The sequence below is a fragment of the Rhinatrema bivittatum genome, chromosome 3, assembly GCF_901001135.1.
Source record: "Rhinatrema bivittatum chromosome 3, aRhiBiv1.1, whole genome shotgun sequence".
Lineage (NCBI taxonomy): Eukaryota > Metazoa > Chordata > Amphibia > Gymnophiona > Rhinatrematidae > Rhinatrema > Rhinatrema bivittatum.
In genome coordinates this window covers 538,996,860-539,021,701 of record NC_042617.1, presented here as the reverse complement: position 1 = coordinate 539,021,701, position 24,842 = coordinate 538,996,860, and the positions used below count along the sequence as shown (strand labels likewise).

The 24,842-nt window shown below is 42.7% G+C and overlaps 1 protein-coding gene across 1 annotated transcript in view; it reads left to right on the top strand.

The window, feature by feature from the left end:
- Positions 1-24,040, top strand: part of RNF217 (ring finger protein 217) — a 250,558-nt gene extending 226,518 nt beyond the window's left edge. Inside the window, exons 5-6 of the mRNA XM_029596389.1 lie at positions 11,145-11,216; positions 18,830-24,040. Coding sequence (XP_029452249.1) covers positions 11,145-11,216; positions 18,830-18,903 — 146 coding nt within the window. The 3' untranslated portion in view covers positions 18,904-24,040. The remainder of the gene's footprint in view (positions 1-11,144; positions 11,217-18,829) is intronic.
- The last annotated feature ends 802 nt before the right edge of the window (positions 24,041-24,842 follow it).

Below are 24,842 nucleotides of genomic sequence, written 5' to 3'. Positions count from 1 at the left end.
ATATAGCAAGGGACAGCAGATGAAGACAGCAAGATCTGTCTAGCCCGCAGTACCACAGAGCTGCTTATGTATTTTTATTTTATTTCATTTAGCTCACGCCTTTTCGTTTGAGATTCAAGGCAAGTTACGTTCAGGTGCTGTAAGTATTTCCCTGTTCCCAGTGGGGCTTGCAGTCTCAGGGCCTTATTTTACTAAAGCTTTTTCCCCATTCTATGCCTCGGAGGAAAAAAAGTTTAGGGGTGAATTTTCAAGATGTTCCATGTGTAAAAAATGTAGCACATAATTAAGTAGCCTCTATTTGCATATTCCCTATTTTATAAAAGTTGAAGATATGCACGTAATTTCACGTTTGCATGCACATATATCTGCACATAAAAAAGGGGGCAGTCTAGGGGTGTTCTGGGGAGCAGCCAACATTTACGCATAAAAGTTGCTATTTTAAAAGACATTTACGCGTGTACATTTGCCAACTGGCATAATTTTACACCTGTTAATTATCAGCTGTAAGTGATATTAAACATGTTTCTTGTGTGGCACTGGGTGGGAGGTCTGGGTGAACTGGGGGGAGTTCAAACTGAAGAGCCAGGAGGGTCTCTCTGACCTGGAGAAGGACTGGGCAAACTGGTGGACCACGTGATAAAACTGGTCATTTCCTTGACATGCATGTTTTTAAAATACAACTTTGCGTGCATAAATCCTGAATTATGCAAGTAAGTTCTGTTTTAGTTTCGCACATAAAACACGTGCACATATATTTTTTAAATAGGTAGGAAAGTTACACGTGTTCAATGCATTGCATGCATTTGCAAGCAAGCCTACATACGACCATATGTAGCAGGGTAGAAATACACGAATTTTATAAAATACGAGTGTATCATATGCGCCGGTTTTAAAATACTTGTAAAGATCTGCTTGAAGCCATATTCGCACGTATGTGCCACCGCGCACATTTATTTGAAAGTTATCCTCTCTGTAAATAAAGCCCCAAGGGCCTCATTTACTAAGTATTTTTCCCCTAGAAAATGAGAGAAAAGCCTTAGAAAATCAGGTCCTAAGTTTGTACTTGCTCAAGGTCACAAGGAATGTCAGCGGGAGTTGAACCCTTTATCCTCACTTAACCACTACTAAGGATGCTGTGTGCTTATTCCATGCTTTCTTGAATTCTGTTGCCTTTTTTGGCCTCACCACCTCCCATTAAGAAGCTATTTCATGTAGCTATTGCCTTTTCTGTAAATAAATGCTTCCTTGTCTTACTCGTAATTTGAGACTGGAAGGAGTGGACTTATGGTAACCCTACTCATGACCTATGGTTTGTTTGGGTGATTGCCTAGGATTTGACCAGCAGGTAGAATAAAACTAAAAATCAGCCATCCTGGCATCTCTCTTGCTCCTGGAATGCATCACCCCTATGCTTTGATTCACTGAGCAATCATGGGCCTCACTCCCAGTGAAGATTTCAGGTTTATTAAGGCAAAGATCAGAAGCCTTGGAGATGCTGGTAACTATTCTGGGCACACAAGGGTCCCTCCTACTGTGTGTTTCTAGGTCTGTTCAGTGCAGCTCAGGTATATTCCTTCCTTTCTTTATTTGTTGATCACAGGTTTCAATATTTTGAGAAGTACAGGCCTTACATTAAGTGTTTGCTTACTCTCGTTCCCATATTTCTTAGAACCGATGGAAAATGTCTAAAGCAGTGGTTCTCAGCCCGGTTTTTCAGGATCTGCCCATTCAGTCTAAGCTTTCAGGATATCCACAGCAAATATGCTGGAGATATGTTTGTATGCACTGCCTCTGGTATGTACAAATATCTCTTGTGCATGTTCATGGCTGGTCTTCATGCTCTAAAGAATAGATTTTTTTTTTTTTTTTGATAGATCAGTTGAAAGTCTGGTCACAGAGCACTTCTCAGATTTTCCCACCTTACTGCCGCACTTTCGCTGCCTGATATGTTGACTAATGGTCAGGCAGTAAAGATGAGGAGCAGGATGTAGAGGCAGTCAGGATCCAATAGACAGGAATGGATGGAAGAATGGCAACTTCGGTCATTAACGGGACTGACCAGAATGCCCTCAAATTTGTCAAATAAAATGATTAATAATAATGGTCAGAGACAAGCAATGTATCAGGCTTCTGATGTATGAAGGAAAACATTGTAATAGCTAGTTTGGAGATTTCTCAAGGAGACACTGTAATGAGAGGACTTTTCCAGTTCCCAAGTCAGTGTCTCTTTGTGAAGGAGACGTGATAGGGGCCTAAGTTGAAATGCAGCTGGCTGGCATCATTTTAACTCAAAACATCAATAAAAAAAGATACCTCTAATATCTAACAATCTGTCTCAGTGCTTCTGCAGGAACAAATACAAACAGCTTCAAAGTCTCACTATTTGTGTAATTAGAATAGGTGGAAAAGCCAGATCATGTACACATGGAACCACAACAGGGCTGGAAATGTGTTTTAATCATTACTGGCAAAAAAAAACCACCCATTCCTGTGCAAATTGTGCAATAACTAATTTCAGCTGCTAACAGTTCTTACCGGATAAACAAGCAGCGAATAATTGGAAACAGATCCACAAGGCCCTGGGAGGGCTTGTGTCCCTGTTTTGAAAGTGAAATAAACTGTAGGCTGATTATAAGCAAGTCACTCGAAGGAGGGGGCGTTCATTTGCTGCAGTTAATTGAAAAATCTGAAAGTGCGCACTAGCTGGAATACTGCCCTTGGAGTGGTTCCTGATATGTGATTCATTCAGGGGAAAATACCATCAGAGCAGACGGGCCATACGGGATTTATCCAGCAGCAAGAGCACTAGAGTGGACAGTGATACGAGACTTGTTGGAGGACTTCCAACTGCAGCAAACATTTTCAGACACGTTTTTATAATAATGGACAGTGACTCCGGTCTCATTTCACCTATAGCACAAGTTCTCAGATAAATTTCACAATAATCGGTGATCCCCCTGACGAAGCTGGTCCTCTGTGAAACAAGGACCTTTGCCGGGGGCTCTTTGGAATTTTTTTTTTTTTTTGTTTAAGAACGTGGATTCACTTCGTTTAAGAGCTGTGCTTGCTTATTCTAAGGCCGATGTAATAAGCCTCGCTGAGCCAAACCGTGTGTTTTTACTCTGATTTTTGCACAGGGTTTTTTTGGCGCTAACCTTACTCATAAATGTAATATAGGTTTTAGCACCGAAAAATCCTGTACAAAATTCAAGGTGAAAGCACGCGGTTGGCTTAGCGTGGGCACATGCAAATGCCATGTATAAATGAAGCAATTAGCTATTACCAGGCAATGCAGAGAGCTGCGCTAGCAGGGAGACCTGTCAGTGCTAGGTTTTTTCTTTTATTTTATGCAGGTTTTATAGCACCTGGGTCAGGCCAGGGCAGGAGTAAAAGTTAAAGCACGCGTCTGGTGGCCATATTACTCCATTGCTAGCATTTGTGTGGCTGTTTGCAGGTACTTCTCTGTTGTGATCAAGGATTATGTATACTTGTATTTATTTATTTATTTATTTATTTTGGGACGCATTGGTGCATTTTTGTGGGTCAGCCAAAGAATGACAATGGCAGAAGCTTTACAGCGAGGAAGAGAGAGGGAGCAGACAGAAAGAGGACGGTTTATTGCAGAAGAAGAAAGGAGGGCCCAAGAGGATCAAGACTTGGCTCAAGCCGTTCGCGGAAGGTCATGCAGGCAGCGGATATTCCGCCTGAGGACAACACTGCCGGGGTTGCCAGAGGAAGACGTGGTGGTGCGGAAGTATAGACTAAGCCCCAGGGCAATTCTTTCTCTCTATGAAGAAATCAAGGATGATATAGATCCTGTAACGGAGCGTGGAAATGCCATTCAAGGCTTGGCCAAGCTGCTCAGTGCCTTGCATTTTCTCACTCTGGGCTCATTCCAGAACACGGTGGCTGTGGTTTCTGCTATGACGTCAGTGTTTTCAAGGCATTTCAGCCATGATGAAATGGGTCAGGCAGTACATCAAGTATCTATAGCAGCTTACAGAGTGGCAGGAAATGAAGTGTACTTTCTTTGATACAACCGATATGCCAAATGTAATGGGTTCAATCGAATACACCCATGTCGCTCTAAGCCCTCCCCCCCTCAATACGGGAGGAGAAATGCTTGTGATATACGTGAACAAGAGGCCCAGCATCCTTGGTCCAAAGGCTTTCACAGTAGTATGGAAGTTTCTGGAACAAAGATGCAGGGCCTGGCCTGGGTGTTTCATGGATGTCGCCAGCCCAGCATCCTTGGTCCGTGAAACAGAGGCGTAGAATCATTGGTTCAGAGATTTACAAGAATATTCTTGCAAATCCCTGGACCTAGACTGCAGACCTGGACCCACCCCATCACAGGACCTAGAGGAAAAAAAACACAACACACGTGTAAAAGTTTCAAATTGTTTACTTGACTTCAAAACAATTGCACAAGTAAACATTTAGAATTGACTTCAAAGTGCTTGCAGAAAATTCAAGGTTGGTATGCACAAAAGTCCTCAAATTCCATCCACAGGATCATAAACTGAGGGAACTTTGCTGAGGCAGGGCGGACGAAGCATCCCCATTCTGAAGAAACAGTTCTAGATGATCCACCATCTCAGTAAAACAGCAGCAATGAGCAAACGGGAGAGCCACCATCTGGTGGTCACTCTGGACTCTGAGTTCTGCCTCGCAATCAGTTCTGCTGCAAGCTGGTCTGCCATCACATCTATGGAGAAAAGGTGGTGCTTGTATCGGTGGAACAATGCCATCATCTGCAGGCCCAGCACTGGCCTTAGCGTCAACTGGAGACCCGCTGCCCACACAGGTGCCAGGTGTCCCTGGTACATCCAAGATTTCAGGGAGTAATCTTTCTGGCCACGTGATGTCTTTTGACCAAATGACCTCTTGAGTGGCTGCCACTGTCTCACTTAACAAGGTCAGATTTTGATTGGTTCTTCTGCTCCCAAAGGGGCATCCTGGGCCTGGCTCTCTTCGGCTGCAACAGGCTCCTCTGTGACAGGTCCCTCTGCAGCATGCACTTCTGTCTCCATCATATGATGACCACCTCCTTCCACAGCGCATGGATACCTGCCCAGATCAGTTCTTTCGGCGTCAGCTATATCTCACGTGGCAGGCCCTCTCCCATCTATCACAAGGACTTCTCACTCTGTGTCAGCTTAGCCTTGACAGCTTTCCTGGTGTCCAGCCAATGGTGCTTGAGCTGTTCCACTGTTCGGGTGGCCATAAACAGGTTACTGACATCCTTCGCAATGCTCTCCCAGATCTTCCTCTTCAACTTAGTGGATGTCTTCTGAGCAAAGAGCGCAATGTGCTTTTCACAGATCCACTGCACATGAAGGTCCTTCTCTTCTTCTGAGAAGCGAATATCACGCTTCCGCCGCTTCTCCAACAACTGTTGGCTGCTGTTTCTCGCCTTTCATCACTATCAGATGAGTGGTGAGGGGTCCTTACCTTCTTGGAGAACTCCATCGTTCTCATCCGCCCTCCCTCTCCCCTTGTTCTGGCACCTCTACTTGTCTTCTTTTCCTCGGCACTCTAGCTGCATCCTCTACCTCATGCACACCTATCTTCTCCCACCCCATCTCCCCTCCCTGGCTGTGCTCAAATGACTCGCGCACTACAACACTCCTCCTATCCACTCTGTCACCACTCACCCACCTTTCACCTCCTCCCCTCCCCCATTCATTCTCCAGCCCTCTCTTTTGTGTTCCATTCTCACCACAGCCTTGAACACAAAGACAGATAGACAATTACAGACAAACAACCAGATGCACTCAAAAGATACACTCAGTAACAGACCAAAGACAATAGGAAAAGGAACAGCAAAGGAAAAACAAGCAGCACAAGGTAGACCACCAGCTGCTACCAGCTCCTAACACCCAGCATATGGCCCTGGAAGGAGCTGTCTTTTATTCCCTTGCAACGAGGAGTGTCCCAGAAAATCTAATCTATGTCTGTGAACACCAGTTAAGCCTCAGTTTGGCCCATGTCACTTTAAACAGCCAATAAGGAACTCTGCAGAATTTTTTTACATTAGCGCAGATTTTAGTTCCTGTTTTTTCCCCGCTGTTTTCTGCATTGAGGATTTAGTGTGGATTTTGGCATGGTTTTTTTTTACCTAGCATGGATTTTAGCGTGGGTTTCATTTGCTTACTATTATGTTATTACAATTGAGTGGGGCCACTGGTTTGTACCGCACGCTGTATTAAAAAAAAAAAAAGGCGCAAAAACTAGCAATTTATTTATTTAGATTTTTTTATCTTTCACTCTTCAGCACTTCAAAGTGTACATCAAAGCGGATTACATTCAGGTACTGTAGGTATTTGGTTTTGGCATGGGTTTATTACATCAGCCCCTCTATGAGGACTGATGGACTGTGCCAGTTATTTGCTGCAAAACTCTATTTTGTTTGAGAACTACGCTTGTTTATCCCATAATAACTGTTAGACAGTTGAAATTAGTTGTTGCACAATTTGCACACACATGGCCGAAGGTAGGGTGGTTTTTACCGGTAATGATTAAAACACATTACCAGCCTTGTTGCAGTTCCGTGTATATATGAACTGGCTTTTCCACCTATTCTATTTACACAAATAGTGAGACTTTTAAGCTGTTTGTAATTTTCCTATGAAAGCATTGAAATAGATAATAGAAGTGTCTTTTTATTGATGTTTTGGTTTCTATACATATAAAGTCACCTTCATAATTGATTGCCATTTATTTGTACCACTTTAACTCACAGTGCATGGCCCCGAGTGTAGGGTACATTCCGGGCCCCATTAGGCCACCAGGGTTTACAAAGCATGATGGGAGGATTCAGGGGAGTGGGCCAGGGTGGGAGGGGGATCTGATGCCTTGGGGGTGGGTGTATATATATATATATTTTTTTTTTTTACAAGAAGTAAAGTTGAGAAAGAATGGGGAGGGGCATTCATTGTATTTAATTTTTTATTTTTTTTTTAATATTAGGCATTGAGCCACCTCTAGGGGTGGCAGAGGTGGGGTGGGATGATGGTCTTTGAATAGCTGGGAGTTCTGCATATTGGGAGGGTTTCATTCAGGCTGCTCTAGTCATTTAACTTACAGCCCCAGGAGTATTGGGACTCATGTTGGTTTCCTGAGTTGTAGCTAACTTTTATTAAAATATCGTGCTTGCAATTTTTCAGGTAAGCTGCGTTATTTTATTGGCATGAGATTGCCTAGTAATTGCAAAGCATTTGCATGCAAAGCAGCTCATTACCATTTTGGCATTATCTGGGGTAAAATTAATTTGCGGTATTTGAAATATCGTGTTAATGCTGCTTTATGGCATTAATGCAGCTTAGAAAATCTCCCCTTAAATTTATACCTGAGGCAATTGAGGGTGAAGTGACTTGCTCAAGGTCACAAGGAATGTAAGTGGGATTTGTACTCTGGCTTCCTTGGTTCACAACCTACCGCTCTAACCACAATGTAACCCCTGGGTGGAAAATCCTGATAGCAAACCCAATTTGCTTCCACCATAAAAGAAAGTCCCAGTTTTCATACCTTTCCTGTAGTTTTCTCTGTGGAATCAGTGGGGCACCTGGATTCTTATTCTTTCCAGATGGCTCTCAGCAGCATCCATAGCACACGACGTCAACCCATACTCCATGGATCTCTCTCTCTTCGGAGAATGGATGAGAGTCCATTCTTAACCAATGACACCTCTTCTTCCCAGGTCCTTTCTAGGTAAAAAGGTGCAACGTTCTTCAGACACCCCAGGGTCCTCAGAAACAAAAATGAAAAAACAGTTCAGCCAAAGGGGAACCAAACGAGAGGTAGGAAGGGTGGAAAGAAAACTTCCTTCTCGCTTATCCAAAAGGTTTCCAAAACACCATGGACAAAAATGAAGGGGTAAAGTACTCTGTCTCCTTACTTGTCCCAGTCTCTACGTAGATAGACCCCAGAGTCTTAACCCAGGAAAATAATATTAGAATTGCCCAGGACATGCTTTCTTTTAGGAGGTTTTGTTGAGATCACTAGTAGTTCCAGGTGAATCAGATAATGGTCAGCATTGATAACTTGGTGCTTTGGGTGAATTTGATTGATAATTCTTTGAGAAGAGTCCGTGGTATGAGTACTAGGTCCAAGGTGTGACTTGCTGATCAGTTGTGAGACGTCTAGTGCATCCAGAGAGGCTAGGAAATCTGCAGTGGTTGCTGAGGTTGGGTAAGTAACATGGATAATGAAGTCTCCCTGGGTGACTATTCTAGGGTGTTCTAGAATTGACATGAGCTCCTGGAGAGTGTTGTTGTTGTGCCTTGGTGGACAGTGTACCAGGAAAAGCTTTCACTTGGGATACATGTTTGATTGAAAGAAAACAATTTCAATCCTGTCTGGGTAGGGGTAGAGTAGAGCTAACCCTCCCCCCATTTTTCTTGTTTTGGTGTGGAGAGTGGGCAAAGTTGTAATCCTGTGGGTAGATTTGGAGGAGCAGTGGGGAAGTCAGCCTCACGTTCCCACATTTTGAAGAGGCACATACCTGCTGTGTGGTCTGTGAATAAATTGTGTAGTATCTATCTCTGGGTTTTTTTGTGAATGGATCTGGTGTTCAAGAGTAAGAGCTTGTGAGGTGCGATTTGGTTGGGCCCTGCAGTATTTAAGTCTTTTAGGAGGGTGGATGAATGCCAAACGAGACTGAGCATGACTTCAGAGGATCAGAGTATATATTGAGAGAAGTATTTGCCTCAGCCTGTGATGGTGCATATAAGGTGCTAGACACATGCTGCAATTTGGGGTGGGAGCTGTGGTGGTGTGGAGAGAGATGATGTTCAGGAAGTGGTCTGTGTGTTTGGAGAGGAGTCTGGTGGGTGATATTTTCTTGGTATCACCTAAGTTGTAGCTGTAGTTCTTATGTGGTGGGATGGGAGGATGTAGGTTTTGGGGTCCTCTTACAAGTCAGAGAGGAGAGTTAACTGGGTGCAGTCAGAGGTGGTCAAGAGCGCCCATCACTGGGGGGTCATGCAGGTGGAAATGGCAATTGCAAACAGAGGAGATGAGGTAATTGGGTAGACAACAGATCGAGGGTAAGCTGTCCTTACCCCTGTAGTATTTTGCTCTTTGACTCACCAGGGGCTTCACTCCATTATTGTAAGGTGACAGAGGGCCTTGTGGGGTGGGTGGCATCAGTCTTGGGGTGCTCCTTTGGTACGCATGAAGGGGTGCACAAAGAGGCACGCCTTTTGGCATGGCCCTTTGGTATCAGACCATCGGGCGGGAGGGTTCAGCAGTGACTGGCCTTTGAAGCATCGGTCAGATGCTAGCAGATAACGTCAGCAGCTGGGCAATGGCCCGATCAGCCAACTTCCTGGTCTCCTTCTGTCTCTGTGGAGCAGGTGCCAGGGATCTAGTCAGGCAGTGAGAGTGGGGGCCTGGATGGAGGATGAGCCATATTCAACCCTGTTGCAGATGAGGGACTGACTGAATGGTCTTCTTCACCTGGCCGTTTAAGGGTCAGTCAGGTGCCAGCAGTGATGTCAATGGCCGGGGGGGGGGGGGCCTGATCAGCCGGCTCCAGGGTCTCCTCTTCTGCCTCTGTGGGGCAGGCACCAGGGGTCATGTCAAGCAGGGGGAGGGGAGCCTTGGATGTAGGTTGAGCTGGAATCACCCTTGTTGCAGCTGAGGGGGTCTGTACAGGCGCAGCATATGTAAGAGAGGGGCCTTTTTCTCTGTCACTGTCCTTTTAGAATGCTGCTAGGCTCTTGTACTGCCATGCTTTTTTTTTGGTGGGGGGGGGGTTGGATTTTTTGGGAGATTCCTGAGTCTGGAGAATTGGAAACTCTCCTACTGACCCAGGGCTCAGGATTCAAAACCCAGAGAGTTCCCAGGTATGGTAATCTGGCAAAGAATGCCAAAGGTCCTGTAACTTCCCTCTCTTCTTCCCCTAGGGCAAGTGGATGTTTGTTTATTTTCCTTTTTATTTTGGCATCCTAACTGTTCTTTCAGGAGTGCATCAGCAGACGTGGTTGCATGTGATCTTCAATCTGTGCTGTTTTTGTAGGTTTGGTTTTGAGGATGTTTTTCAAGTTTCCTGGTTGAAGTTAGTTTCTTGAGGCTTCAGGGGTTTTAATATTTCTCCGAGTGGATGAGATATAGTAGTGTTTGAGAGGTAGAAATTCCATAAAGAGTGAATTAAAGATCTGTATGTAATTTGACGCTGACAGATGGGGAAATAGAAATTATAGGTGAGTGTGGAACGCAATGGCATAGAAGAGGTATTTATTTTCTCTGGTGACGTAAAAGGAATGTGCATAAAATTACTTTGCAAAAAATGACTGTGCAGTATTGCACAGAGGTCGTTTGACAGGTCAGATGAAATGAGAGCTTTGACATCCGCTCCCTTAATTTTGACATTAATGTAATTTCTGCCAACCTCATTTTCTTTTTTGCCTTTTTGGGTTGACATTTAGTTTGAAAAAAAAAATTCCATCTTCCATCCCTTTTTTTGGCTCTTTCACAAAAATATAAAAAAAGCTTCTCATGCATTAGAGCTATGGTGCTATTCACCAAATGTGACCAGACGGTTCCTTGTCATAAGGGAAGACTGAGCCAGTCCTGGTTTTACCCCAGAACATGAATGCCACGCATGTAGTGGAGTAAAGTCAGGGCTGGATCAGCTGCTCTTCTGGCATGCAGCTTTTAGGTCAGAATATTTTCACCAAAGTGGGTGGATGCTGAAAGCACCTGGCCTGACCTGGCTCGACTGAAGATCTGTAGGGCTTGCCTGCAGGTGCCAGGGGAATCGGCTGTGCTCAGAAGTAAATGAAGATATGGAGAGTGTGTAACCCTCCTGCAAGCAACCTGTGGCACAGCGACAAATGGAGGTGGTAGAGTCCAATTTTAATTCCTAAGGGAAAATGTAGGAAGACAGGAAAACAGATTTGAATTAAGGGTCCATGTGTGTTGTCTGGTTGTATTGTTAAATGTAATGTTTTCTTATGGATATATTTGCTGAACCCTGCCTAGAATGGCAGATAGCGCAGGTAAGGAACTTTTTAAATAATGAAACTGGTTGCCTTGAAATCACACTGACATTGGATAGTATTAACGTGACTGGAATTCAGCTCGGTCTAATTCACTGCAACTTAATTTTTCTTTCTATTTTTGGATTTGTTTTTCAGCTGGAAAGTTACTCATTGCACCTCTAGCCTTGGTTCTGGGTCTGGCACTGGGAGCCATAACAGTTTTAATAGGTAAGTTCTTGGGAAACGTCGCCTGTGTTACTTATGCTATTTTGATGGGCAGCTTGAGCACGATGATTCCCAGGGAAGAAGCAGCAGGTTTTCTGTAAGGTGAGACAGGACTGGCCTCTTTCTCCTGTCAGCCGGTCTGCTGACCTTGGCTGCCGCTGCTTCCTCCCACGCTGTGTTCAGTTATGCCCCGTTCCCCTTTTCTTGTGACTTCTTTCAGACTGGGAATGCTCCAGGGCAGGGATCCTTACAGCTTCTCCTTCCCGTTCCTTGAGCCCATCCATTCTTTGACTCCGCATTTGCTGCATTTGTTTGAAACAAAAGTGCACAACAAGACGGATGAGCCCATTTACATTTCAAATGAACAGAAAAACTTTTTTAAAAAATTAAAAATATTGTCAAGTTTTTGTTTTTGGTAAATAATATGCACTTTTAGCGAATAGGGTGCCCTGTTTCCCAAAAACAGACAAATAAAAACTCCTGAAAATGAAAAGCAAACAAAATTATCCCCTTAAAATGAAAAAAAAAAAAAAAAAAAAGACAAAAAAAAAGTGTGTGCACATCCCTAATGGTTACCTCAATAACTGGTAAATGAAGTATTGATTTATGTTGCATGTTAGAGCCTCCCTTGCACAGTAATTGCTTTCAATGAGGTACAAAGCAGAATACAGTGATGATGATAATGAGGTAAATCACTGGAGGCACTACTAGGATGTCTTTTGGTGTCCTTGTTCTCTTGATGCCTGCAGGAAATGCAACACAGTGGGCCTCATTTTCTAAAGTATCGCAGGCCTGCGATACTTTAGATGGTTCATCTTCTGAAATATGGCTTTGAAGTAACCAAATCCATGTTTTTCTGTTGAGGTTGTATCCAGTGGAAAACTTATTTGGTATTGGTATGAAATGCTGTAATAAGTCTAATTGGTTCTAGTAGCTGGGCCCTCTCCATTACTGCTCATAGGTTTGGTCCTGTAGCTTGTGGACTTACAGATGGTTGCAACTTTTAAGTCTCTTAGGCTTTTGTCTCTTGAAGTCTTCAGTTAGCGTTTGTGGAGCAGATAGTTTCTTCATTTCCTGCCTTCATTGCTAGGAGTGAAGTTGAGATCTGTCGTCTTATGTCACTTTCTTTAACACCTAAGAGTAAACAGAGTATCTCTATGCCATGTAGGCTGTGCAGCCTGTTGTGAGTCTCGATGCACTGTTAAATAAAGTGCCAGAGTTTTGATTGTGGCAATTTCTGGACCATACAGGATGAGAATATTCTGCTGGCACATATAGCATTGCAGGTGTGCTAGTTCTGGGCACTTTGAAGTCAGCACCCCACATCTTGCCAGCTAAACATCTTATGGCAACTATCTAAAAGTCTATGATATAAGAGAGTGATCAAGTGTAACACTTTAATAGTTCAGCATATACTCATAGGGAAAAGTGTGCTCTTGTCTTGGCTCAACAATTGTCCTTATGGCCAAATGACAATAGTGATTTATTGATGCTCAACTTTAGGCACCTCTTATGGAGATAGTCACCAATAAATTCTCCGAGTATCCATATTCAGTATCTTTTCCAGTTCTATTTTGTCTGTTCTTTGGGCTGCTATGGCAACATCATATGTCATGTAGATGTATATTGGAAATCTGAAGAACATACATTTAAAATTACTTATGCTAGTAGTATCCCTTGAGGAATTCTATTCTTTACATTTTGTACTCTGCTTTTATTTTTTATTCTTCACTGAACAATCTACTAAACTACAGATCCTGTTCATGATGAAAGTGCAGTCAGGTATCATAGAGTATAGGTTATATTTGAAGCCTTGATGCTATACTAAATCATATGTAGCTGTAAGGTCAATGAAAACCATGTCTTGTTTTCTGTCTCATTTCAAATCAATGCTCTATACCAGATGTACTTTTTCTGAAAGCCAGTTTGTTGTTCTGGGAGCTGGGGATCAATCATATTCTCTGTTCTATTCAGAATTACATAGTCTATTTTATATTAATGCAGAGCAGTGAATCCTTTGGTGGTTTGGATGCAGAGCAGTGAATCCTCTGGTGGTTTGATGAGTTTCAAGATAGCAGTGACAATTCATCTTCAGAGTTTTGGAAGCTTGTTGCTTTCTAGACATTTAAACATGAAACGCTGGGGTCCATCTTTTTATTACAATACCAAGCTTAATTTGCAGTTCTGAGATTAACTTGTCTGGTCCAGTAGCCTTACCATTCTTGGTTGCATTAATAGCTGTGTTAAATTCATTGTCAGTAATGGCAGTTAAGGTTTGTCAGTAAGTGATTGAGGTTGTCCATGAGTCAAGTGTTTGATTATTGTTGGGCATTGTTTGTTTGGGTTACTGTACTTGCCATTCATAGTATTTTCACAATGGAGTATTCTGACGCGGAAGCAAGGTCATTTTTTTTTTACACCTTTCTCCCTAGGGCAGTTAATGGTACATCTTTCTTGTCTACTCAAGTGGGTCATGCATGTCTAGTCCTTCTGTAGTAGTAGGCCATCTCTCTTTTAATGCTATTCAATGTAGTGACCAGCTATTCTGTGATAGTTTTTACAGTTGCAGGATTATTGCATTGATTTATGGTGTTCAGTCGCTGTTCACTGTGCTCATACCAATATGATATATAGTAGGGATGTAAATCGGGCTTCGGACGATTGAAAATATCGTTGATATTTTCAAAATCATCAGAAATCGGGGGCTCCCCCGAAACGATAGGAAAACCCCACGATATTGATCGTGGGGGTTCTCTTATCGTTCTGGGGGAGGGCGGGAAAAACGGCACACAAAAATAACCCCTAAACCCACCCCGACCCTTTAAAACGAATCCCTTTGCTTCCCCCACCCTCCTGACCCCCCCAAAAACATTTTACAGGTACCTGGTGGTCCAGTGGGGGTCCCGGGAGCGCTCCCACTCCCTGGCCGTCGGCTGCCACTAATCAAAATGGTGCCGATGCCCCTTTGCCCTTACCATGTGACAGGGTATCCATGCCATTGGCCGGCCCCTGTCACATGGTAGGAGCACTGGATGCCCCGCGCCATTTTTAAAGATGGCGCCGGCCATCCAGTGCTCCCTCCGTGTGACAGGAAATTGCTTATTGGGGTGATGGAAATTGCTTATTGGCATTTTACTTGTGACCCTTTCGTGGTAAGATCTGGATTTGTCTTTGTTCCAGCATCCAGAGCAGAAGGTATGTGGCTCCTTCATGTATTACATGAAAGTTATAAAATTGAAGCTTGCCTAGAAATAAAGAGCACCTCCGTTGCTACTATCAGCAGAATACCTCAGGTTTTGATATTGACAGCTGATATCACTTGCATATATATAGTTGTCTGATTGTAGATGGACAAGAATATAATTCACGATGGTTTCATCATTGACCCAAACACAACCTCATTTTATTTTGCTCTGGGATGAGTTCCTGATAAGGGTAGCAAGGCTATGAATCCTCCTGGTTGTGGAGTCTGCAAGGCTGTGGCCCGAGAGCCTTGTCTTCTGTTGCTGCTGTATGTGTTTCTTACAGATAGACTGGATGTGGTTTTATTTTCCTGGTGATGCCTGTCCAGCGCTGATTGTGTGAGCGAATTATCGTCTTCCAGATTAAGTTGAAAAACAGTCAAGTTTTTCCCCTTGTTGACAAGAGGCATTGCTTTAGCTCATCCTATGGTTAACAAACATATCGAATTGGGGAAAATCGATAAGAGGCAGAACGAGAAGTTAACTGGCAAGGAGCTAGTGCTTTCAGAAAATGGATTTAAAAAAAGAAAAACTTAATATTTAGAACCTGAATCACTAAAGCTTTTCTCTTATTCTGTGCCTATGGGGGAAGAAAGCTTAGTGAAACGACATGTCGGAGCATCGTGGGACGCTGAGGGGACCAGCCACACTTGTTCTTCCTCCGCACGGCATGCAAACAGATATAGGTTTGGCAGGGAGATGGGCACCTTGAGGGCATTATTTGCGCACACAGGGAAATGGAGGGGTGATTTTGGCCGCAGGATTTCCAGGTTTTCATTTGAATGGAATGGGAGTAGGGTTGAAGGACACGGGAGGGAGTAAACTCACAAGATGTATTTATTTATCTGAAAGGCATCGGGAGGTGGGGGGATCTCGGCTGGCAGTGGGGGTTCTCCAGCTAACTTTAGGGCTAGTTATTTTTCCATCCTGGGTTAGCCAGAGACGTTTACCCAGCTGGCACCAATATTCAGTCCTAGCCGGGTAAATGTAAACCATTCCCCATCCTGCCCCTTTTTAATCCGGTTAAGTTTTAGCTGTGGTATGGGGAGGCAAATTTTGAATCTTAGTCACGAACTTAGCCAGACAAAGCCTTTTGAATATCGACTCCTCGGGTTTTTACTCTTTACTCGCATAAGTGCCTTTGAAAATGACCCTCTCTATGGCCAGGCGCGATGGCATTAAAGGTTGAAACAAGACTTCGTACGGAACTTCATTGAAAATGAAATGGTTATTACATTAGTGGCTGGCTGGTTACCTGACAGATATTTAGTGGCACCTCTGCAGCAATATCTAAATAAACCTTTATAACAAAATATTACTTCATAAAAAAAAAAAAATCTCTATGTGTTATTCCTGAGAAGTTGATATTCAAAGGCTTTGTCTGGAGTTTCCCGGATGAAGACCGAGATTACAAACTGTCCTCCTCTTAACCAGCTAAAACTTAGCTAGGTCAAAAAAAGAGGGAGACTGAGGATGGTCTGAGGGCAGGGCTGAAATGGTACTGTTATTTTATTTTATTTATATTAGTAAAGCTTGTTTTTGTTTTGTTTTTTTTAACATTTAATGTTATATTCCCTCCTTATATCCCCCTGCATACCTCCCCCCCCCCTCAATTGTTCTCATGTTAACTTGTTATATCTGTTCGATATAATGCTGTTCGATGTAAAACGCCTCCCCAGGCGTCTGTTTGCGTTACACTGTGAACCGATGTGATATCCCTGATGAATGTCGGTCTATAAAAATTTTAAATAAATAAAATAAATAAATAAATAAATGTATCCAGCTGACGCTGATATTCTGGGTCAACCGGGTAAGTCTGGTCAGAAATATAGCTGGCCTAAAGTTACCCCAGGTAACATTACCCCAATGACTCTCTCTTTTTTTTTTTTTTTACTGGTTATATTCAGCGGAATGCTTAATCCAACTAAGTTCGAATAAATATCCGGGTGAAGTTCGACCAAATAACTTTCCCACTCACTGTCCTGCTGCTGAATATTTACCTTTGTCACTGAGCCAAATCAGGATAAAGTACTTACTCCTAGGTTGTAAAACCCCTCCCATCCAAAAAAACCCTTTGATGACAAACAAAACATAAAACCCACAAAACTATTTATATGTTAGTACAGTGCTGTTAAGATAGGTGGGGTTCATACTTGAGCTAAGTAAACAGTCAGATGACTCACCCCTTGTTATGTCATAATAACGGATGAATTAAATGAACCATTTTAGCAATTTAGGGGTGTAAGAAGCAGCACAGAGAATTGGTGTGTGAAATCTGCAAATTAGTGCCATGTGTGCTTGTGTTCATGGTTTAAATACGAGTGTGCTGGGCATTAGTGGCAGTGCCACGAGTCGCATACCTGTTGCCTGGTTCTGGCCGATGCTAATCATCAGACATCAGTGGGAGGATTACGAACACTGTACCACTGCTACTTTGTATTTCCTAAGTCTTAAGGTAATTTTGTTAAAGGCTTTTCTGGAAAGTATTTTTTTTTTTTTAGTGGCTTATGCTGGTGGAAGAAAATGTTTAACACATCCAAAGGAGAATTTCCATCTGTGTCAGAGAAGTTGCCCGCACCAGCTGTGTGTTGGACAGTATTTAGGGAGTATGCATGCTGCAAGTAGCAGTGACCACCATTTGTCTGTTAAACCAGAACTTTTAAATAGTTTGGGTTAGAAATTCTTGAAGCTGCTCCCCTTGCCTTGGGGCCTTTTGAGATCCCGCACAGCTTACGGCAGGACTTCCCAAAATGTGGGGTTGGGACTCCAAATGGTGTCGCACTACCTTCAGCTAGGGTCACTGGTGCCTCAAATGGTATCGCTCTTCAGGTGCCAGCAGAATTTGTAGTGGGAAGCAGCATGGGGGGCCTGTGAGGCAGCACACGGGGTCTGCAGTGGCACCATCCTTGAATGAGTTTGTGTGGTAACGGGAAGCCCCGCACGAGGAGGGACTGGAGCTGCTGCAGGGCCTGCGAGCTTTCACTGGCTCATAAGCCACCGTGCTGATTTTCATTAATTAATGCTGTTGCCGCTTGTACGTCACCTTCGAGCTTGGGACCAGCCGTGAGGGTTGGGGGAGAGGGAGAGCTGAATATGCACAGATCGATGGAGGGCGACGCTGCCCTTCTTTCCTCACCCACTACTGAACCCTAGCCAAGAGAAAAATGTTGCACCTGTCATCAGCCTCTGTTCCCACCAGTCTTCATCCACCTTTGGCCTGGAGCCCAAAAGAAAATGTTGCTGCTGACCTTAACCAGAGGGATGTTTGAAAGGAGGGATCAGATGAGGGGTTTGAGGGTGGGATTGGCTGTGGAGGGGTGAGTAAGGGGGAATGACGGAAGATGGACTGAGAGATGTAAGAGAGGAGCTGGGGGGGGGGGTGAGAGGAAATCAGTGGGGAAATGTGAGAAAATGATTGGGGGGTGGAGGTGAGGCTGAGAGGAGATGGGGATGAGTAAAGAAATGGGCAATGGGGGTGATAAAGGATCAGTTGGGGCTTAATAGAAGGGCTTGGGAGGTGAGAGGATTTGCTGGGGGTGGGGGATGCGAAAAAGGCTGAAGGAGCTGAGAGAGAGGGGATGGGCTGGGGAAGTGAGAGCTGCTGGGGGATGTAAGGTGATCAGCTGGAGGGGAAGAGGTCAAGAAAGGAGGCCTGCTGGAGAGGGTGGAGGTTGAGAGAGGGGATCTTCTGGAGTTCAGGCAGAGAGGGATCACACCCCTGCTAATTTGATTTTGTGGAATAATATGAATTTTAAGTTATAAAATAGGGTCACTTTGGGTAAAGGTTTAGGAAGCCCTGGCTATTGGCAACTAGAACTTTCCTTTAAGACTACTTCCTAGCAAAGAGTACCTGACTGCAATACTGTCTGGAGTCAAATGATGTACATGCCCCATATATCTGTGATATCTATAGTAACATCGTTAAGCATCAATGGCTCATAAGCAGCCTTAAAATATAATGCCTTGCACCTCCAAATGGAAAAAGTAACTTTGAAAGAACCTGTCCTTGACTTCAGGTGCATGGGGCTCACCTGCCCTCTGACCCCTGTGGACTTTATCCGGAGAAATATTGGGAAAGTGTGGAGCACACTGTACGCTCTGCAGGAACTCAGTGCTACAGGGGAAGGAACAGGAACTCTCCGGATGGGTACCAAGCCCCCAGATCTCATTTGCATCGTGGAGCTGTGTTTAGGGTGAATGGCGCCCTCTTCTTCAGTCTACAAAGGGGGAAATGCCTCTTTAGTTGAGTTCTCCCAGTGGGCTGTTTTGTCTCTAATGTCTCTGCTTGCATGTTCATGCAGTGTATAAAGAGAGTGTTTGTTTGGGAGACATGAATTTTGCTCTTCTCATGTGTTTTTTTATTATTTTTGACAGGTTTATTTGTGTTTCCTATCTATTGCCTTTGTAAAAAACAGAGGAAAAGGACACGGACAGGTATGCCCTGGTAAGAAGAAGTGGACCTTGTGCGCCTGGACTGAGCAAAGCTGGTCCTGCCAGGGCTTTACCAAAATTGTGCAGCGGAGAGCAATACCGGTGATCAGCCTTGAAGCCACAAAGCCCTGGAAGTACAGAGGAGAACAGCAGAAGACCTTCTGTCCCCTCTTCCCTTCCTTGCCGTTCACTACTGCATACCATGCTCTGGTGTGCTCAGGGTGGGATAGGCCCATAAGTGCTGCTTTGTTTTTTGTTTTTTTTTAATTAAGTATGTGTGTGTGTTTGTGTCTAAAGGGTCACCCTATAGATTAGGGCAAGAATTCCCTTCCTTATTCGACAATCCAAATCTGAATTCAACCCATGCCTTTACTTGGTGGTTTGGAGAAAGAGGATTTCCTTTGTAATACTAGGTGGGTTGGTTTTTTTTTTGTTGTTCAATTTTTCCAAGGGTCAGGGAAAGATGGAGGTGGTGGAGGTGTTTTAGACTTACACTGTCATTGTCTTACACCGAACAAATAAGTCTGGGCTCTAGTGCTCCCCCCTATGTACTGTCTGCTCAACCAAACAACTGCAAGTAATAAAAGGGGAAAGCTATTTGGAGAGATGTTTGACCCATTCATATGTCATCTTGCTTTAGGGTTAAACTCTCCATCAAGATGGTTTATTAAACTGGGGTGAAATCTAAAAAATAAATAAATAGCTCATGTGCTTTAAAAGACTCTTGGATCCAGCACGGTCTTGCCATACGAAATGGTGCAGATGCAGAGACCCCAAAACCATGCAGACGGGAGTTGGAGAGGAAAAATGGAAGGTGCTATCCAGTCCGCAGGCATCTAGCTGGATTTGCTGAGTCAGCACAGACCAGACCTAGTGCTGAATAAGCAAGTATTTCAAATAGTGGGCCCTGGAAAGACCTTTAATTTGCTTGCAGTTGACTTTAGGTAATTGTTTTAATGCTAATTTAAAGTTGGCTAGCATACCTACATGTTAATATGCACAGGCACAAGCAATTAATGTGACAGGCTTTCTACTACTAAAATTTCAATGCCTCAAGGGGAGTTAATCAGAGCAACGTGAGGGATGGATCCTCATAGCATCCTTTTTTAACCTTTTGTCTTCAGTAGAAATATTTTTTTGTCTCTTTAAAAGAAGAAAACCATATTCATAAAGCCATGATTTCCACCATTGTCAACTTGACCCGTTCCAGTGGGGGAAAAAAAAAAAAAAAAAAAGCAACTGATACAGCTGTTTTAAAAAAGAGCGGCATGCTCATTCTGCCAGTGAAGACATACATGGAGGAGAGGATTCTTTGTTTATAATGATCTCCATGTGTAGTAGAGGAAGGGATTATACACGCCTGTCTTTGGCACATCCACCTCTCCAGCCAGCCACCTCCTACTTTCCCTGCGGCTCCTGGCTCCCCCCATGGCTTCCACCTGAACGTTTTAACACATCTTCAGTATTCTAAAGGTCAGTGGATGGGTTTCACCCATAATCTATCTTTATTCTTATCTTGGGAAAAGCTCCCTAAGTGTCCCTCTTGCTGTTTACTGACATTGGCAGAACCTTTGATGCTGTTAAAGAATGGTCATGGATGGCGCTGCATATATTATGCTGTATCTTTGAAGTTGCTAGAGACGCAAACCTTGTTTTGGCAATGCATTATATACTGTAACTCAAAAAAAACCCAACAAAAAAACAGTGAGGAAAATGATGTTGAACTGATAAATTGTAGCCGCGTATTTTTATGATATGTGCTTTGAGGTCCTGAAAATTTGCACCATGTTTCTTGACAGCAAAGTGTAAAAAAAAAAGGATCAGGAAAAGAAGTATTTACTATTTTTTTTTTTCTTGCCATTTCTTGAAATGTTAGGAAGAGTAAAAATATTGTCCTCTTGTTTTTCTAGAGCCAGTTTTTTGAAGTTCTGTATATTTCAGACCAGACAAGCAAACACTTCAGTACAGCTGAAGGAGAAGAGCATCAAGGGGAGGATGCAGTGCCCGTTATCTAATTTAGTAGATAGACCTGGAGACGGTGGAGGGAAAGAGTTTGGTTTAGAATGTAAGGGGGGCATTTCAATATGGCTGACACACAAAGTCCCCCTATGCTAATGTGGTCCACAATGGTGCATAGAAAATAATTAACTTAATAAACATGTTTCCATAATTCAGGAACTTATTTTGTGTGCCCGAGCTGCCCCACTGAGTTTCTCAGAAGTGCTGTGGGAGGGCACAGTTCCCTGATTTGCATTACCCAGGAAGGGGGGGATTTGATGTTCTGTGTGTACGTGTGCATGTCAAGCCCCAAATCTTCATGAAAGTTCTTCTCTTTCAACATTTTGCCTTGTCAGGGGTATACAGCCCCGTATTTTATCTTGGTGAACACTCGGGAACCATTTCAGCTCTACCAGTGTTTTGAGTCATCTAAACTGAAACATTCCTTTAAGGGGAAACACTAATATTTAATCTAATTCATATTCCTAGTGCATTTTTCAAATTTGTTTTCCTTCGTTTTATAAATTTGGATCCACTTTACTTAATTCTTTGTCTATTAGTTTCTTATAGACAACAGTTTTTATATATTTTATAAATGTTCTCCTTAATTTTCCACAGAAATGGGTTCAGGTAGCCTCACATTTTTCCAGACTTTCATAATGACAGTCACATTTGCTATTATTCCTAGAATAAAGTTGCATTTGCTTTTTCCACTGATTTTCCTCCATTCATTTTTACCTATACTTTTATACTTGGAACTCTGGCTAAAAGATAAAAATTGATGATCTTGGTCCTTAGTTGTGTGAGTTAAGAATGTGATCATTTTCTTCAGTCCTACCTAGCTGTATGCCCTGAAATCAGAATAAAGATTTAGCAGTTTGGGTATTCACTCCAGCTATTCCCCAGGTGCCTCGTATACTGTCAGCGAACAAAGCTGATGGTTTTCCTTTGTAGCTTAGAGGGCTAGCCCTTTATGTATTTTCATTCTTCAAAACAACCTAAAACTAGACTATCCTCAAATGCATATTCTGACTCAGTTTTATTTCTTGTTTTCCTGAGGCTAAAGCAGACCTATATGGATGTACTTGTAAGAACAGTTTTAGCATTCATATTTTCTGACCATTTAAAAGCTGTGGCGGTGGCTCTTCCAGTAATAGTCATGTGTTGACGCTCCTTCGATTCAGTATGTGGCTTTCGTATCTAATTTGCATTGCATATAGGCATTGCATATATTTATACTGCATAAAGTTGTTAGATACAGTATATACTGCATGTTTGACCATCCCAGATCTGTTTCCTTTTGTAAAATCCAAACATACTGCTTCTCTTGGGGATTTTTATTCGTTTCTGAAAGATTTCTTTGCCGCCTTGGTGGTGTTTCCTATTCTTCAGAAACTCTGCACAAAAATGTTGATGTTTGAGGTATAAGTGTTAGGGTCCATTATTTAACTTGCCATGGTTTTCTGTTTTATAAAACTGATCTTGGGAGGCATCTAGTATATGTGTTTTAGTGAGGTGTGATAATGCAGTGTCAGAGTTGGTGACTGTGGCACTTAAAGAGAAGGAAGCCCTATTAAAAAAAATCTTCTTTGTTATGGTATACATTCCTCAAAATATTGAGATCCCGCTACTGCACCACCCTGTCATTCTTCTTCCTAATTCTTCACACGAGTCTTCTGCAGTCACATAGGTGGTTATCCAGTTTCTTAGCCCTTTCACTGTCATAACTTGAGAGGTAAATGTAGGGGTCCATGTAATGTAAAACAACAAACATGACAGAAAGGAAAGGAAAAATTGGCCAAGTTTATATCAATATTCATTAAAACCATATAAGGACACAAGAAATGAAAAATATTTTAGTGGATTTGATATTAATATTTTTCTTTAAAACCTGTTTTCTGGACCCAGACTTTATGTAAAATTAAAACATACCAAAGACAGATTAGAAATGAAGAAAGACAAACTTGATTTACATTTTTTTTTTTTATTATTGTAGCTGGTGAGAAACTGAATTTAATTCCTGTTGAGAGAAAGCAAGTTGCTATCTGCTGGTTATGATATGGCTGGTGCCACATTTAATTTTTTACTATTTATTGAATATTTCCAATCAATGGTGTTAAGCATTGGGCATGACTATCAGGTAACATAACAATCCCATAACTACCATCCATCGTATAAGAGGAGACATTTGTAGCCATTCTGAAGGCAGGTGGTCTATTTTATGGTCTGGGGTTGCACCACCATAATCAAACTCTGAAATTGGCTATTGTCTGTGCTAAATGCCCAACCCCCTACAGATGAGAGAAATTGTTTTCTGACAGAAGCCATAATCCAATTAGGAGCTTAAAAATGAATGCCTGTCTACTTTTATAACTGAGAAAAGCTGGTTTATATGGCAGCATGTACATAATGTTCTGTTATCCTTGCTTTAGACAGTTACTATATATCAGTGGCAATTAACCTCTGCTGATAAATGAGCCACTTTAGCGTCCAACCATACCTCCGAATTCCATGCCAATATCCAATTTGTTTAGCAATAGAACCAAAGATGTAGCTTAAATGTATTTCATGCCATTTCAGAAATTCTGATTATGAGTGCCCAACGCTGATGCACAAGCTGAGAACAGCAATGCCGTTCAGAGATGGTCACTACTTCCTTTTGTTGGCTATTTATTTATAAGTTTTACACTGTATAATCAAGCATAATCAAACTTAACATGGAAATATAGTCTAATTCATTCCCCTATACGTCAACCAAAACATATCATATAATTCTCCATTACAAAAAAAAAAAAAAAAAGATGAAACAGTGCACCAGCCAAGACTGAGTCTCCAAGTTTAGGGGGGAGGGGACCAAGAGGAAACTTTTCCACTAAAGGGGGGGTAAAAAAAGAAGTGAAAGCAAAGGATACAAAAGGGAGCTGTTAGCTGATGACTGATCCAAAATTGCACACACCCTATAAGTGCATCACAACATTTGCCTTACGCAGTCAATGAGATTTTCCAGGGAAGCCTGCTGCGCATTCTTCCACAAATTCCTGCAACTGCACAGGATCAGAAAAAGAAAATTCACACACCTTTATACTTAGAGTGCGCACAGAAGAAACTTTAAGAAGAAATCTGCCTCTGCCTCCCTACTCCCCCCCCCCCCCCCCCACCCCAAAAAAAAACCAATTAATGCTACAAAGGATTTACTCCTGGCCTGAGTCACTTTGCTAAGGTCTAAGAGAACCCTGTCCTTATGACTGTAAAACAAAGTCCTTAGTTTGAAAGAAGGCTTGCGATGCCAGGTCTGTCAGATTCTCACAGAAAAGACCAGGAAGGCTGCTGCTACTTTGACTTGTGTCTCCCAGGAAGATTCCAAAACTGCTCCCCACTGTGACAGCAACTATCCCTGACCCCTTCTCCCACATATAGCTTCTGCCTAAAAGGTGGAAGATACTTAGAGCTTGATGGGATAGCTTCCGTCGGGTGCTCAAATATGTTTTTTAAGCTTATATATGGGAAGAACAGGGACAGCTATAGGAAAATGGACAAAATAAACATTTTTCCTCATAAGAACAAAAGACATGCCATACTGGGTTAGACCAAGGATCTATCAAGCCCAGTATCCTGTCTCCAACAGTGGCCAATCCAAGTCAAAAGTACCTGGCAAGTACCCAAACATTAAATAGATCCCATGCTACTAATGCCAGCAGCAAGCAATGGCTATTCCTTATTGGTTAATAGCAGTTTATGGACTTCTCCTTCAGAAATATCACCAAACCTTTTTTAAACCCAGCTACACTAGCTGCCTTAACCACATCCTCTGGCAACGAATTTGTAGCATTTTCCAATAACTCAGACTTATTGTGAAGAAACAAATTGTCATTGAGAGCAGTATTAACTCCCTGGAGAGTGGAGATTTTGTACTCATAACTTTCCAGATGTTCATTCTGTTTTCCCCACATCTTGATTT